Source organism: Dysidea avara, chromosome 15 (assembly GCF_963678975.1).
Source record: "Dysidea avara chromosome 15, odDysAvar1.4, whole genome shotgun sequence".
NCBI classification, from domain to species: Eukaryota; Metazoa; Porifera; class Demospongiae; order Dictyoceratida; family Dysideidae; genus Dysidea; species Dysidea avara.
This window is the reverse complement of record NC_089286.1, coordinates 747,218-764,511: the sequence shown is the minus strand read 5'-3', so window position 1 is coordinate 764,511 and position 17,294 is coordinate 747,218. Positions and strand designations below refer to the sequence as shown.

Here is a 17,294-nt window from a genome sequence, read left to right as displayed (position 1 = left end):
TGCGCACTCCTCACCTACAGCAATCCTCAAGCTTGTGGCACACCTTACAAGTGACAGGTATGGAATTGGATAATCTAATCCTTCACTAATGAATATCCTACACCCCAAAACATATTAAAACATTGATGATAAAGTCCGCTGGGAGTTATGAGTGCAAGCGGCAAAACGTGTTCAACCTCAAAGCACAGATATACAGACAAGTACCCGGCATTGGAATCATCTCACGTGAGCCCATTGACTCCAATACAAATACGTTCGCCGCATCATTGTTACCCGCTTTGAAAAAGGCGGGATAGTAAAATACGCCACTCAGTACATTTCTGTACAATATGTAGAGTGTTTATCAGTCTGTAAGTCTTCCTCGTGAAAGCGGGTGGTTATTCACAGGATTGGGCTGGTTAGTGGGTGTGTTTCTTGGTACGAAAGACCGGATCATAGGCACCACAATTGGAGAAATCAAACTTGTAGCGCCTGTCAACACATATTTATAATGTTCAGAAAATAGTCAAAAGACTAGAACTAGTCTTCTGTGTCATAGATTTGATGAAGAATATTGCTACTTCGAGAAACAGTGATCCGGCACGAAAAAACTGGACCAATCCCGGGTACTTATCTGTATATATCTATGCGTATGCCGTGTGAAATTGTGGCACGGCTAGCTCCTCAGTAATGATGACTGGGTAGCTCTGCTTTTAGTAACACAGTCCTTTTATGCTTATACGAGCTTCTATACTCCCTCGAGACAATGACTTTTCTCTACAAACGTTTATAAGCGAGTTTACAAATGGTGTTTATCAAACTGTAGGTAGAGTGCGAGCGTAAAAAATTAGTTTTCCATCCTGTGATTACGTCTATAATCTATGGTATGACTACTTGTAGTGGCCTTACTTAACTTCCTCATTCCCTCTCTTAGGGTGGGGGGAGAGTCTCTTTCACTCAGACTACGACCTCGTTTTGTTGTCAATCTTGTGTTCTAGTCCTGTCGGCCAGAGCCATACCAAATTTATCTTGCATTTCACCTCTATTTCTAAAAGCATGTACTTTGTAGTTGACCTGAAATCAATTGAAAACACATTAGATTGTCTCAGATAATATGGGTGTGTGGAGGACAAATAGAGTTGACGCCAGCTATGCTCAAGTCACTAGGGAAAATTCTCTATGCATCAAGTAAAGAAATGCTCTGGAAAGGATAAAGTCAGTGTTTTAGTAAAAAAAATGTACCCATAATGTTCACAAATACATGTATTGTCTCTCAATGTGTACAGCTATAGCTGATAATATGTTTAAAATCTACAAGGCAGTTTCCATTCCACACAGCTAATGGTTTAGTTTGGTCAGCTGCTGTCGCCTTCCATGCACACTCACTTATGAGGTTGACTGAAGTACTAGTGTCTAACATAAAAGTTAATCTCCTTTCCACCCACTATACCAACAACATTGTATGCAGAAGTTGGGTTGATTGCTAATAGTGTGAAATCAGCAAAACTTCCAGTCTCTTTCTTATACTTATTTGTAAACTACAGTTGTGTCTTTAACTGGAATACACAAAAGAAAATGTTGAAGAATACCCTGTATCTATTGGTTTACTGGTTAGTACATTTTCTTCATTCAACATGTACTCAACTATCAGTCCTCTCCCATAGATAGAAACTATACTGGGTTTGACATACTGTTGTATAGTTTGATGGGATTTCCTCTTTTGAGGTGGCATATCACTTTTCTTACCAGCACTTCGTGGCATACCAATTTAAGCTACATTTGAATTGCGAGTGCATTTATGATATTTTTTTTAAAATACTTCTAGTTATGAGAGTGACTGCAGAGACGTAGAGCATTCCAATTTGGACAGCTACTCTCACAGCATATTGTACCTCCTGGCTTTATGATGACTATCCATGGCTTATCACTAGATTTACTTGCAACAACAATTGTTCTGTCCATATTACTTGCAAAATGTGGCCCACTAGCTACAGCACTTTGAGTTTGAAGCAATTCCTAAAGACCAGCCTTGGTACCTTGGTAAAGAGGCAGTAAGTGACGTTACAGATCACGCTTTACACTTAATGTACGTGTTGCAAACCTCAGTAATTGATTTTACCATCTGCTAGGCCATAATCTACGAAACAATTCAGCTGTATTCCATTGCAAACTACTTTATAAGTAGGCTGTATGTGCCTTTTAAATGCTTTATGTTAAAACAAATGCATGTGCATGCCCATAAAGATGGTAGGTTTCACAGCTGCATGTGGGGTGGGTCGTTGGCTTTCTCACTGTAAGCTAAATCCAACTTTGTAGACAAATTCAAATGGAAGTTATGGTAGCTAATGTATATGCCTGTCTGTACACACGCATGCTACACACACACAGAGTAAACACTTGGTAAATGTGGGTGCATGTCAACAATATATTGGGTGCATCTAGCAACATAGGTAAAAAAGGATACAAACACACACACACTACACCACAGAGTAAACACTTAGTAAAATGTGGTGACCAACTTGTCAAGATGGGTGCATCTCAGCAATATGTTTCCCAAGATGGGAGATGGGTGCATCTAGCAACACAGGCCAATAAACGCACACACCAGGGGCTGATCCAGGAATAAATGAAAGGGGGTGGCTGGCTTAGTTCACAAGCTTTACATGTGCAGTAAGGGTGTAGCTATACACTGGTGAGAGAGGTGACTGCAGACAGCGTGCGGAGCACGCTTAGCAAAGTGCGAAGCACGAGCTGTCTAGGGGGGTCTGGGGGCATGCCCCCCCAGGAAAATTTTTAAAATTAGGTGTTCAAAACATGCTATTTAGATCAAATTTTACTTAGTTTCAAAACTTTTGTTCTTATACAGTAACTGTTGGCTGCTACTGCTACTGCCCTAACTACACTATAGTGTACAGATACAATATCCTAAAAGGGTCCCTTTAGGATAAATTGTATCTGTACACTGTAGTGTAGTTAGAGCAGTAGCAGCTAAGAAAAGCAGTAGCAGCTAACAGTTACTGTATAAGAACAAAAGTTTTACCGTAGCCCCCTTCCCTCCACCCTGAATCCACCAAAGAATTAGATTGAATCTGGAAGTGATTTTGACTGAAAAGAACAATTGTATGTAGCTACTAGCTAGAATTTCAGACAGTGTACTAGCTGTTTAGAAGAAACACTGTAAAGCTAGCTACAGCATATAGTTTAAAAACTTGTTGGCAGCTGTGCTATTATGTCCATTTAACAACTGCAGCTGTAAATGAACAAAACCATAATAATAAATGTCCACCTGAAGGTTTTGCTTCAAATAAAGTGCACTGTTAGTGTAGATGCCATGTGCTAGTTTGTACAGATGTCCAGGTCTATTTTAGATTATTTTAGATCAAAAGTTATAGCCCAACAAGGACAGAATCCTCTAAGTGAAACCCTTACTACTGATGGAAGTAACAGTGACAGTGAAGTTGGGGAAGAAGGTTTGATTGACAATGAGACTGAGTCTGGAAGTGAAACTCCAGTCACAATCACTAATGAAAGTGGTATCAACAATGACAGTGATGGGAATGAATGTCAATCTCAGGGCATAAATGAAGAGACAGAGGCTACCCCTTCCACTACTGAAAGTATTAGAGTTAATGCGGATTTCATTGAAGCAGCTAACTGGCCAGATAATTTGACAGTGAGCCTTCAACAATCAACTGGTGAGCTTTGCCGTGAGGTTGCACCAGAAACTTTCCATGATAGTGATCCTGTTGAATTTAATAGCAATGGTGAGCCATCTTATCCTAACGTGAACTTTGTATCTAACTCAGAATCTAGTGATATTCTGCAAGTGGCCATTAGTAGATCAAGAATAATAAAAGATCATGAAAAATATGAATTGATTACTTCATCACAAAGCAATCTAAGGAGCACTGATTTTGACACAGTCTACTTCACTGTTTCTGGAGGAAGGAAAAGAAAACAGATAACTTTTCAATCTCGATGGCTTCAAGATTACAAATGGTTACGTTATGGTTTGGAGAATAGTCAAGGAGGATGGTGTTTGCCCTGCATTTTGTTTTTAACTGACAGTGAAAAGACACATCTCGGTGCATTTGTGTGTACGCCCTTCAAGAATTACAACAAATCCAAGGAGTTGATGGAGAGGCATGCCAAACATGCATATCATTTGAGAGCAGTAGATCATGCCTTTGAATTTACAAGAAGGTGGGCTAATCCTGAATCAAGAATCGATAGTCAGTTAATTGATAAAAGCTCTAAGAATTTTAAATTTAATACTGAAGTATTGCCAACAATTGCTGAGACAGTATTATTGTGTGCAAAGCAACGAATTTCTCTCCAAGGTCACAATCAGGATAAGGTGAACTTTACACAGGAGCCATTAAGAAATGAAGGAAATTTCATTGCCATACTTAGATTGCTGGCAAAGAACAATAAAGCACTGAGCGAACACTTAATACTTGGTCCAAAGAATGCAAAATATACCAGTAAGACCGTTCAAAACGAGATACTGGAAATAGCTGCTGACCAAATTCGTGCATTTTATCGAACCTGCATACAGAAGTGTCCACATTTTTCATTAATTGCTGATGAAGCTACATCTCATGGTAAGGAGATTTTGTCGGTTTGCTTAAGGTTCTTGGAAATTGATAATGAAAATTTTCGTGTGAAGCCAATAAAGCACGAAGTGTTACTTGACTTCCATTTTCTTCAGAGGATAACTGGGAAAAGCATTGCAGATGGCATCTTGCAAGTTTTACAAAAACATGAAATTGATGTTAAAAATTGCCGAGGGCAGGCATACGATACAACAGCTTCCATGAGCTCTTCAAATTCTGGTGTACAAGCACATATAAAGAATAATGCACCAGATGCAGAATTTCAAGGTTGCTGCCTGCATAGTTTGAATCTAGTAATATGCCATTCTTCAAAGGTTCAAGCTGTAAAAAATATGATTGATAACTGTCATCAGGCGTTCTTATACTTCCACAACTCTCCAAAGAGACAACGGTTTCTTGAACACATAATTCAGCGCTTGTGTCCATCTGCCAGGAAATCTAAGATAAATGGGCTGTGTAAAACAAGATGGGTTGAACGGCATAATACTTTCACCACAATTTTAGAATTGTATCCTTACCTTATTAAGACTTGGGAACATATTTGTTCACCTGCTGATGATGACAATGAAATTTATCCTGATGGAAATACTTGGAACTGGGATTCTGAATCTCGTAGCACTGCTAATGGTTTGAAGCACATTTTTACTAGCTTTGAGCACGTGGTTGCATTTTTGCTATCAAAAGAATTATTGGAGCCGATTAAACCAATTGCAGAATGTTTACAAGGTAGACTACAAGAGGTATACTTTGGTTTTAAAAAAGTTGATGAAGTCAAGGAGCATTACAAGCAACTTCGTGAAAATGTAAATGCTGAACATAATAGAATTTATCATAAAGCTCTAAATCTATGCAGGGATATTAGCAGCAGCGAAAGTATGCCCCGTGTTATAAGAGGCCGTCAAACTAGACCAAACCCTACAGTAAGCTCACCAACTGATTACTGGAGAGTGACAATTACCATTCCTTTGTTAGACTCAATTATAAGTGAATTGGAAGCCAGATTTTCTGTAGATACACGAGCACATTATGAACTGTGTGCATTGGTGCCCACTGTAATTACCACAAAAGACGAACATCAACTGTGTACCATCTTAAAATCTAAATGGAGTCATTTGCTACCAGCAGAAGATGACCTTGACAGTGAACTTGCTAGATGGAAAGCTCACTGCAATAAATTCCATGCCACTTTAAAGGAGAAGTCTATAACTCACTTGCTGAGTGAAGATGCAGATCCAATATTCTTCCCCAATATAAGAGAACTCCTGTGCATATTGGTAATACTTCCGATTGGAAGCACTGAAGCAGAAAGGACCTTTTCTTGTCTCAGGCAAATTCATTTGTGGTTGCGCACCACTATGACGGATGAAAGACTGGGCAACCTTGGGGTGTTAGCAATGCAAGGATTTAGCTTTCAACTGAATGTTGAACAAATATGTAAAGAGTTTGCAACTAAACATAGCAGAAAAATGTGTACAAGTAGTGTTTTATATGATTAGTATGAGCTGTTAATGCTTAATTTGCATGCCGTGATATATAGTTTAATCCAGGGTGGGTGGCTAGCCACCCCATCCACCCCCCCTGGATCAGCCCCTGCACACACACACACAATTGACAGTGCCTAAAATAACTTTTTTTAAAAACTGCACAAATAACCTCTGTCATGCAGAAAACTTGCTATTAACACGTGGAGCCCACATTCATGAGGACTCAAAATACCCAATTTATTTGGGTATGCATGTATACAGCATTTTAAAGTGCATATATAGAAACCTAGATACTGCTGAGTAGCATTAGTAATATTCACCACCTTTATCCTAAGGTACTTTCAACTATGGTGCAGTAGATAATCTTTCCAAGTGTGTTAGCAAGGAATTTTACTCATGGTGTGCTCCAATTAGAAATCATCGAGCTTCACGAAAACTTTTCATAAAGATGTTATCATCACCACCTTTGTTCACTGAAGTATGAGGTACTAAACTCTCAGCAGCAGTATGGCTAATAGATCGAGTAGGCATAGACCATCTTTTACTCCTGGTGTGCTCCAATTAGGAATCTTTTCTAACTCCTCGAAAGTTTTCAAGGCCATACTGACGATACTGTAGTCTACCTTTTCTTGTAGTATTATCCTTATCCTCAGTAGTTTCCATCAACTCGACCACTAATCCTATCAACATGATCAGTATAGGCCGGTGCTTATCTTTACCTGCCATTGTTAGATAATGAATCAATGATGAGAGTCATGAGAGGCTCAACGGTCACAACAATGTCCACAATGATAGCTCAGGTGACTGGACAGACAATGACTCAGACAGTGACAGCATGATGGGAGTTGAGAGTCATGATACTGGAAGAATTGCCGACAGTCGTGAGAACATTCACAGTGATGAATTTGGTGAGGAAGACGACTATAGTAAATATGATGGCGATGACTCCGCGATGTAAACATCGATACTAACTCGTTACACAACGATACCATCTACAATTTCTGTATTGTCTGATAAAGGAGCTGATGAGTGTTCTTCAACCTCAGCTTCAACATCAACTGGTGAATCCTCAACTATGGCTCTGCCGTCAGCATCTCCTGATTTGTCTGTGCACAGATTGTTACTGCAGAAGACCTTATTAGTCGATTTCTTGGCTTTAGTGAGCCACTTGAATGAGGAGTAACTGGCTATGTTCAGAGTGTTCGGGAAGCAACAAGTACTATTCAAGCTTGGAAATACTTGATAAAGACCACATCTTCTGTTGTCACTGATGGTGAAAGCTTGAACTGGCGAAAGTAATGGTCTAAGGAAAAAAATTTGAAGAAGAAAAAATCATTGCATGATTCAAGTAATGGTCCTTTACTGAAGATATGGTGTGCTGTTCATAGGTCAAATTTAGCGTACAAAGATGTTGCTAATTCTGTCAGTGAAGTAAAGCTTATCACAGCTGATGTAGTGAGTGTTGGCAGCTACTTCCATGTATCAGGAGTGCAAACTCATGGATTAAAAGAAGCAGCTGAAGCCAGTGGGCTGTCTGAGCCTCTTCATTGGCCTGATTTCAAAGAAGTGCGCTTGCCGAATTTACTCATCAACTATTTGCAGTGTTACTATCGAAGCCGCATATGCTATTAGGAAAAAGGACATGATGCAGAATCAGGTGGATTCCTTCGAAAGTGGAAGAGAAAGGACATAAGAATGACAGTTTGTGTTTTGGCTGATGTCACTTACCTTCTGAAAGGTGTACAGAAGGGTCAAAGAGATGCCTGTATACTTAGTGACTTGCCTAAACTAAAAGCAAAAGTCATTAATCAGCTAGAAGAACTTCAGCGTGAACCTCTAAATGGAGGTTGGGCAGAAACATTTCTTAGCAAACTTGATGATCACAATGTATTCTTTGGCATTGAATTGCAAGAATCAGTAAGGCTAACCACTTCACACAACTTGTAAGCCCCAGATTGTCATGCTTTTTCTGCTGTTCGTATTGAAATTATACAGAGCCTACGAAATTTCCTTGACAGTCAATTGACCACGAATGATGGGATAGCTGAAGCTGTAGAGACACTCAAACCAGACAACTTGTCAAGTCTTTCTAATGCCAAAATAAAAGTGGTTCATCAGGTAATCCTCCCTGAAACAACTGTGGTATAACGAGATTCATCAATTAATGGGTGTGTCCAGTGACACTCACAAATGTGTTTTTCCCACCACGGTAGAACGCACTAAGTATCACAGGTAATCATGTTTGTTTCACTGTTTAAGTGGATTACGGTTTCTTTAAAATAGTATCTTGCATTTATAACAAAGCTTCCTTAACAGCTAATCGCTGAAAATGTTCAACTGCTCTGCACTTTTCAGCAATGTTTAGTAAAGTTTTTCTATAAACTTATCAAGGTAGAGATATGTCCACTTTCAGCAATGCGATAAAACACCCCACCCACAGCATACAATATCACTACTAGGTGACTGTGGTCTCTCACCTTCTACAACCTCTGGTGGTAATTGGGGAAATTTCTAATGTATTCACTTTTTTCTTGTTTGCTCAAGTAGAGAGTTCTTCCTTGCATAGATTTTGTGGCCTTTCCAAAATCAGTTAGTAGTACTTGATAGCAACCTGCACACGTGGCATTAGTTGACGAGCTCAGCTGTGCTGACAATGCAGTTGGATCACCTGTTATGTCATTGTGAATAATGCAAACTTCATTGTCCAGATAATCCAATGCCTCTAAGATCTGTGCATAAACACTAATCCAGTCGGTATCATTTAAGCCAATTCTCTTCTGATCCAGATCACGTCTCAAGGTATGTGCACACTGTTTCTAGTCAAGTGCAACAGGAAATCAGTGCTTTAAGCTATTAAAATGAATGAAGTTTCATGCATCCCACAAGTCAAAGGTAACACTGGTAACAAGGTTTTAAATACATTTTGCACTTTCATAGGTGACAAATACAAGCAGGGCTGGTGTTCAAACCTCAAAGTTACCTGGAGGTAAAGCTTGTGGCCACAAACCATAAACAAACAAGTTAATTAAATATTACTGCCTTTGTAAGGCTGCTCTCCAGCAGTTGTGTAGCATTCTGAGTTATCCAGCCACAATGTCTGGACAACAATAAATTAACTTGCCAATATGCAATATTGACCCAGAAATTGGCAGATTGTCGAACATTATTTCGAGCCCTGGTCTATCTGATGGATACTTTGGTCATGACGCTTTTGCATATGGCCAAACTGTGCACTGTAAATGTATAGTTCACAGTCACTACATACATTGTGGTTAACTCCGGTTGTAATTCTGGTAGACTTCAGAAAACCATACTAGAGGCATAACATGAAAAGATTTTAAACAGAATTTGATGGATTGGTAATAGAGAAACGTTTGAGAGAGTGATTTCTAGCATGCCTATTAGTAGAAGTTGAAAGCGGTGCAAAATTCCTTTTAAAATGATTTTTCTACTCGTGCATCCCACAATTGGTTCTGGCTTTTCGCACTACCAAGGACATAAAATATTTACCTAACATCATGTAAAACCAAAAATAGCATCTGCACAAAGACAGCTATACCACCTTTAGCGGATGATGAAACATCTAACCCAATACTACCTAAGTTTTAAATAACACGTAAGTCCTTTATTATCGAATGGCTAATATATTGCCATAATAACGGTGCGCGTTTAAACAAGCGAGTCATCTACGGTGAATATCCGATTAATATGGGATGAAGTATGGCAGGGATAACGTCGCTGGAACTGGCGAGATTGTTAGAAGAAGTCTTCGACTATAACAATTCGAGGGTGCACGTTTAAACAAGCATATCATCTACGGTGAATATCCGATTAATAAGCGATTTTTACCATTGTCTTGGCAATCGAGCAGGCTTCCAGGTGCTACCAAAACTTTTAAATTTGGAAGAAGTATGGCAAGGATAATATCGCTGGAGCTGGCACGCATGTTAGAAGAAGACAGTGACTGGAATGATTCGGATGAAGAATGTCACCGTGGCGATAGACATGATTCTGATGATGATTTAGTCGACAACAATGGTGCTGAAGATTGTCCACTTGATTTCATCCAGCGATACGAGGTATTTCATTGTGTTTCAAGTAGTAACAGAGCTGGAAACTCTTATTTCTTCGCCCATGTTCTTTACTGTCTGGTCCCGAGGTGATTCAAAGTGAATACAATTTTTTGACAGCGTCGTACTTATCTATCCAGTGCAAGAAACATTTGTACTATATTTTTATTAGTGTGATGGCAGTCCTTCTTAATCTTACAATTACTTTTACAGACGTATGAGGCTGATTTCCATGACTGGGGACCACCTCCAAGTGATTTTGTGGACAAAACTGTAAAGCCCTTACAGTTAGAGGCTGGAATCGTTGAAGGTGACAATGACAGGGAGGTGGAACAGATAACTAATGTCGATGTATGTGAATAATATGTTTGTTTACTGTATATAGCTACTACTTAATTTGATAGGTTTGCCAAGAAACCCTAGGGGCTGGTGTTATGAGTAGTGATGATTCTGATGATGATTTAGTCGACAACAATGGTGCTGAAGATTGTCCACTTGATTTCATCAAGCGATACGAGGTATTTCATTCTGTTTCAAGTAGTAACAGCCGCTACCTTCATTTGCTTATACGCACGTGACAAATCTAATTTCGTAAATGACTCACCATTAGCCAGTGCTGCAAAAACTTCGTCAGGAGTCGGTAGTGGGTAAGTTGGTATCTTCAAGTGTGGATTGATTGTTACTTTGAAATCAGCACAAATGCGTAACTTCCCATCCTTTCTACTAACCACCACAATGGGTGTCGCCCAATCACTTTGGTCTACTGGTACGAGTTCACCGTCAGCCACTTGCTGTTGCAGTGTCTGTTCCACCTGGCTACGCAGGCTAAATGGAATGGGACGCAACTTGCAAAACTTGGGTGAGACTCCTTGTTGGAGCTCTATTTCTGCCTCTATTCCCTTCAACATTCCTAGTTCTTCCTTGAAAACATCTGGAAATTCCTCTTTAATTGAGTCAGTGTTCAACGCATTGATTGATCCCAACTGCATGTCACTGAAAATCTTTGTCCAGTTTAATCGTACTCTGCCAAGCCAATCCCTTCCTAATAATGACAGTTGGTTATTTACACTGTCTACCACAACAAATCTTCCAACTAGATTCTATTCTCCCTTTTGGACATTGAGCATTATCTCTCCCCGCACAGACAAGGGGGTGCCATCATACTGGCGCAGGCTGACTGCTGATGGTTCTAACTTCACTTTACTCAGCTTCTCTTGATACACTGAAAAGGGTATGGTCGACAACTCTGCTCCAGTATCGATCTCCATTCGAATTTCTGTACCATTCAGCAGCAGTTTGGTAGTTAACTTCTTCATGCGTCCATGACAGCCACTGTGGTGGACGTGATTGATACTAGTATCGGTATCGGCCCTATTTTGGCAGTATCAGACTTGTATCGGTATAGCTATAAATGCCCGATACCAACCGATACTTTAAATGACGTCATTTAATTACTTATCAAGATGGCGGCATACATAGCGCATTGAACAGAGTTGAGCAAAAGCTGATGTAAGCCATGAATTCCGTAAAAGAATCCAGCTACTAGCATTATTAGCACAGTGGAAATTGAAGTAAGCCACGAAATAAGATTCATTGAAGCCATAAACTATTATCTTAGTGTAATTGATAGCCACAAAACCAGCAAAGTGCAGTTGATGGGATTAGCAAGGGAGTTTAGAAAGCTGAATCACCAGCTATTTCTTGTGAGAAATGCCTGTGGGGCAAAGTATCGGTATCGGCCATTTCTGGCCTCAAATGTATCAGTATCGGATCGGTAGTGAAAAAGTGGTATCGGTGCATCACTATTGTTCAGTAGTAAATAAGTTTTTCTAGCATTAATCAGCTTTGAATGGACTTAGTTACTAAGATAGATGGTGGGAAATATATCACGTGCCTGAGCAGAGGCCAAATTCGGCCCTAGTGAAAGGATTAGTGATACCTACAAAGATAGGCATAAAGCTGAATAAGCTGACTTATGATTCATGTGATTCTACGCTGTGCTTGGGATTCCAGGTTGCTTAGATTCTATCTGTAGATTAACACCATAGAGCATAGAAATAAGCTGCAGTATGCATGCAGTATATCTAGTCGTGCTTGTTTCTTTATTAATAAAAATGTGTGTGTGCGTGAACCCCACTGTTGCATGAGGCCATGCACTTGGGGTGTCTCAAGGTTTACTCCAGTTCCAAGTTGAGAGGTCTGTGCATCATTCAGCTCCCTTGCAGCATCTGTAGCTACCCATTTGATTTTGGTGCTTTCAATGAACCTACCAAGATCTGTCATTAATTCTCTAGCATTGCTCTCAGGAGTCCTTGGGATGAAGGAGAGACCCTTGGACAACAGTATTATCTGCTGCCTGCTGAGAGATTTGCCAGTCAGGTTCACAATGTTCTCTTTGGCACAAGAGAAACGGCCGGGTATGATGCATCTCTGTACATTGTGTGTATGTTTGGATCTATCTTTCTTAGATTTTCTGCTCCTTCTCTTCTACCCGTTGCTGCTGCTCACTACCTCGGTGTTGGAGTGTGGGCTGCAGGTGTCGACAAATGACGCCTTTGTGATGTCACTATAGTTCATCAGTTGTGCCAAGACTGTGCCAGATGACATGGATGCGGATTGAGTGGATGCTCTCTCTGCAGATGACATGGATGTGGATTGAGTGGATGCTCTCTCTGCTGTGGGAGTTATTTCAGGTTGGAATTTGTGTTTGATGTAATTTGTGACAGGATTTGCAAAAAGGTACCTTTTCCACACATTTTACATACCAGCAAACAAAGTGATGTAGCACATGACTCCTTGCACTGATTAACTTGCTCTTAGTATCAAAATGTAGCCAAATACTGTAGCTATACTCAATGAAAATTTCAGCAAATTATATGAAATGATCAAAATGTTGCCAGCAGTGGATTTAGTGTTCAGCACAGATTTTTTGCACAAGTACACCTCACAACAACCGAAATTCTCCTTTCTAGAGTAATCAATTTGTTTTGTAAATAACATTAGCTAATTACCTTCGCCTGCACTGTTGTTTCACAATTGTTAAATGCCTGTAAAACCCGAAGGGAAGGGAAGTTGCAACACCCGTATTTCAGACTGCCAAAAAAAACCACAAGTTTACCAGTGCATAACTTAATTTCGCTTTTATTTCTTACTAGATAGTGGTTTCAGAGATAGCAACTACAGTGATCTGTAAAAAGTTGTATGTATGTAATTTTAGTGTTAAAAAGAGTTTATAGGTAGACAATAAATACAAGTACGCAATTGACCATATAGATTACAGTTGATTGCACGTGGGTTTGAACATTACATTAAATAGTGCATGAATTGTGTCTGGCCTGCCTACAATCTACGCAGTCACAAAAGCAGCCCTAAACTAATTAAAATTCCCAAAAGAAATAATAGAAAGCATTCCGTAAAGCTTCTGTTTCACCAGTTAACTTCATGGAATGATTTTTGCTGTACACAATGTTCAAACATAAGTGCAATTCACTGTGGTTGCATTCAAATTTTCCATTATCTGTGCATGGATAGTCAAACATCAAAGTGATATCAAATAGGGTTCAAAGAGACATGGAATATGGTAAACTAAAATGAAATCAAAATCTCTATAGCAGATTAAATCTGATTTTTCAAAGACAGGGTTTCACCAAAAGGCTTGAGGAGTGCACAAGAGTGCTTACCAGATTACAAAAACAAACAAATAAGGATAGTAGCTATTGCAACAAAATATACAAACAAGTATACTAAAACAGTACAGATAATTATAACAAAAACATTATCACAAAGGTGATGGCAAAGAGCACGGTGAAACAGTGGAGGACAGGAGAGACAAAATAGAATATGGGATATGGTTATGGTTCCAAAGGAAAATAGTAGCTATTCACAAAAAAATGAAAATCTGTAACAATTGATGAGTGAATGGCTTTTAGTAGCTAGGTAACTTGAATAGAAATTGGTAAAGACAATGATTGGTGATTACTGATTGATAATATCATTAATTAGACTCTCGGAGACAGGTAGCAAGTAGATTCGCCATACATACTGTTTGCCTTCTGGCTATCAACCTTTCAACTCTGTATTGGCCCTCTGGAACAGGCTCTTCGTGCTCGCGTTCATCAGTAACTGTATATACATGTTCACATGATGACACAGATCAGAAAAAAGTTACTTTCTTCTATCCTGTGCACAGAGTTATTCTGAGACCTCAAACTAGAGGATACTCTTGGTCGCCGTATGGTTCGTGTTGTACTGAATTTTCCCTTTCTGTTAATTATTTGGCATTTGTTTTGCTTGTCCTATAAATCCAACCCTGTGGTTTTGAGCGGCCATTATTGACCGGAAGAATTCAATTAATAGCGGTCATGTGATCCACATGCCTTGATATTGTCCATTATAGAGCTCTGGAAATGTGATGAAAGTCAGAGAATTCTTGGTGGAGTGGGATAGCAAGGATTTGGCAGCTTTCCTACCAGTGAAGGCCTTCATGATAATAAACGTGAAGTATGTCAAACTAGAGGTCTTGGTCGCCACACCGCTTGAACGAGTAGCCTGTTTACCTATACATACATCAATATTTAAAAACTCTATGATTGACTTGCTAATACTTGGTAATTCCATTCTTGCCTTGTTATTCTAGTAAGCTTGGTAGCAGCCATCTCAAAGAGCTCGTAAAAAGATGCTAACAAATTCATTGAACAATGGGTAAAGATATGTACAGATTCTGAAAATATAGGGGAATTGTGTCCAAGTATGGATATATCCATTATGACACTGTAACTACATGTTAGTAAATTTCCATTGGCTAGAAATCAAAGCTTTTCATTGGAAGAAAAATACAGGGTCATTGACTAAAATATATGTGCATGTAAAAATAGTAGAAGAGTTAATTGTCAGCGTCAAAATTATTTTGATGATGTCCTGCACGTATACGCAAAATATTGATGGCAAAAATTGTTATAAAACCAGTGCAAAACCTGCAGTTTTTTCCTTACTAGTCAGCTATGGATCTGAAGTAGATTAATGCAGAGCTGAAGTCTTTGACTAAAGAGACACGATAAGCAAACGCAGCCGGTTGCAACCATAATAATTCCAACAGGCTTTTCCTATTGTGGGGAGCAAGAAAAGAGATCTACTGTGTTGTGAAGGATGTAATAGTGTTTTTAAAACTCTGCTTTAGCTAATGTATTCCTAGAGAATGGTGCTGCTTTGGCCAAAGTAGAATCCGTAGAACAAAGGCTTTCTGAGAAGGTGTCTAAAGTAGTGAGCCAACTTAAACTAAAATGAGGAGGGTCTAGAACTAAGTTGGAAAAGGATACAAGCCACTTCATGGTTTTCGAGGAAGAGATCATGCAGACTACTGTTACTGCTGTAGACACAGAAAATTCCACAGCACTATCTCAATCGGCTGTATCCTCAACGAGTACAACCATTAGGTTACATGGTAAGATGTAGTGTGCATTGCTACAAATTATAAATTGTATATGGGTAGCGATTATGAGAAGCTTAAACCAAGGTAGCGGAGTTGAAGGTGATGGCAAATTAGGAGTGCAGTGTGAAGGTTTACAAGCCCACTCATTGACATATGGCTGAACGTCATCAGACTGAATTTGAAACCTCCAGTGGAAATATACTTCCAATATGGCCAGGGAGGAAAATAAAAAGCTAAATGAGAAAATCATGGATTCTGCCATTCCTAATGTTTGCGCACATTTTGCTCCAGTATGGAGTATCGATGGAGTGTTAAAATGAGATAACAAAAATCATTAATGGCCCTAAGTCATATGTGACTGAATTTGACAAAACAAGGCTTCCACACACATCCAATTCTCTGACTTTAACAAACTGTAACTTGACTATTCATTAAGCTATTGACCTAATTATTTTACACAATTCTTCCATAGCATTGTAAAATAACAGATCAAATTTTGAAACTAATGGCATACTCCTACATTGAGTTATGATGCTTCAAAGTCATAAAAGTGGATGTGTGTGGAAGCCTTGTTTTGTCAAATTCGGTCACATATAAGGTTACAATCTGGAGAATTCTATCATCTCTGAGGTTCCTCACACAAAATATCTTGGGGTCACCATTGACCAGAAACTATCATGGAATGAACACATTCATAGAGTCACTAGCAAAGCAAACCAGGTTAATGGATTTTTGCATCGTAATCTTCACCAATGCCCTGTTTCTGTTAAGAACAATTGATACAAGATGATGGTCCACCCCATTGTTAAATATGCATCCTCTGTCTGGGCATACCCATACCAACTTGAATCCATCCAATGGAGAGCAGCCAGATTTTGCTACAATAATTTTTCTAGATTTTGTAGTGTAACAAGAATGGTGTCATCATTAAATTTACCTACCCTCGAAGAAAGAGAAACAAGTCTAAGATAACTACAATGTATAAGATAATTAATGGCAATCTAAGTATACCTACAAATGATCTAATACCTAATCATTGTCCATTAAGGGAAGGATAGTATAAACAGCTTGTCACTATAACTGACTCTTATAAATTTTCCTTTTTCCCTTCTACAATCAGACTCTGGAACACACTCCCCCCTTTGTAATTTACTCCCCTACTTTAGATGAGTTTTGTACCAACCTGAACATGCATTATGATCACACCTGTGCACAACAATCTTTTTGATTTTTGCACAGTAACAAATATAATAATATTGTATAAGCGTATTCATATACAAGAATATACATACATAGTATACAAATTGTCGCTTCAAAAGCAGAGGTCAATAACTTTAGCATATTCCCAGTTCAGTTGGCTCATCTGGTATTCTTCATGTAGTTCCCTATATAATGGGATAGTGAATAAACAAGCAATGCCATACGGCTAGCTACAGTACCGTCCACTTATAACTTTACACACACGCGGAATTTTTTGCATGGCAAGAGTTAAAACCATGCGTGAGGATAAGCATTGCCACGGCGTGGCATAAGCTATTGTCACGCGTGGCTTAAGCTATTGTCACGCGTGGTGTATTGTAAGCTGTTTCCACGCATGGCAGAATAATGACCAAACAGCCACGCGTAGCTACAGCTTGAGAGCCATGCGTTGCCACTATATACGCAAAGCTGTTATTTTTTTGTAAACTGCCTTGTGTAGCCTTGGAAACACTAGCCA

The 17,294-nt window shown here is 39.2% G+C and overlaps 1 protein-coding gene across 1 annotated transcript; it reads left to right on the top strand.

Moving 5' to 3' along the window:
* The first annotated feature begins 2,708 nt into the window (after nucleotides 1-2,708).
* Nucleotides 2,709-6,104, top strand: LOC136245625 (52 kDa repressor of the inhibitor of the protein kinase-like). The gene has a single exon (XM_066037114.1). The coding sequence runs from the start codon at nucleotides 3,329-3,331 to the stop codon at nucleotides 6,089-6,091; it is 2,763 nt and encodes a 920-aa protein (XP_065893186.1). The 5' UTR covers nucleotides 2,709-3,328; the 3' UTR covers nucleotides 6,092-6,104.
* The last annotated feature ends 11,190 nt before the right edge of the window (nucleotides 6,105-17,294 follow it).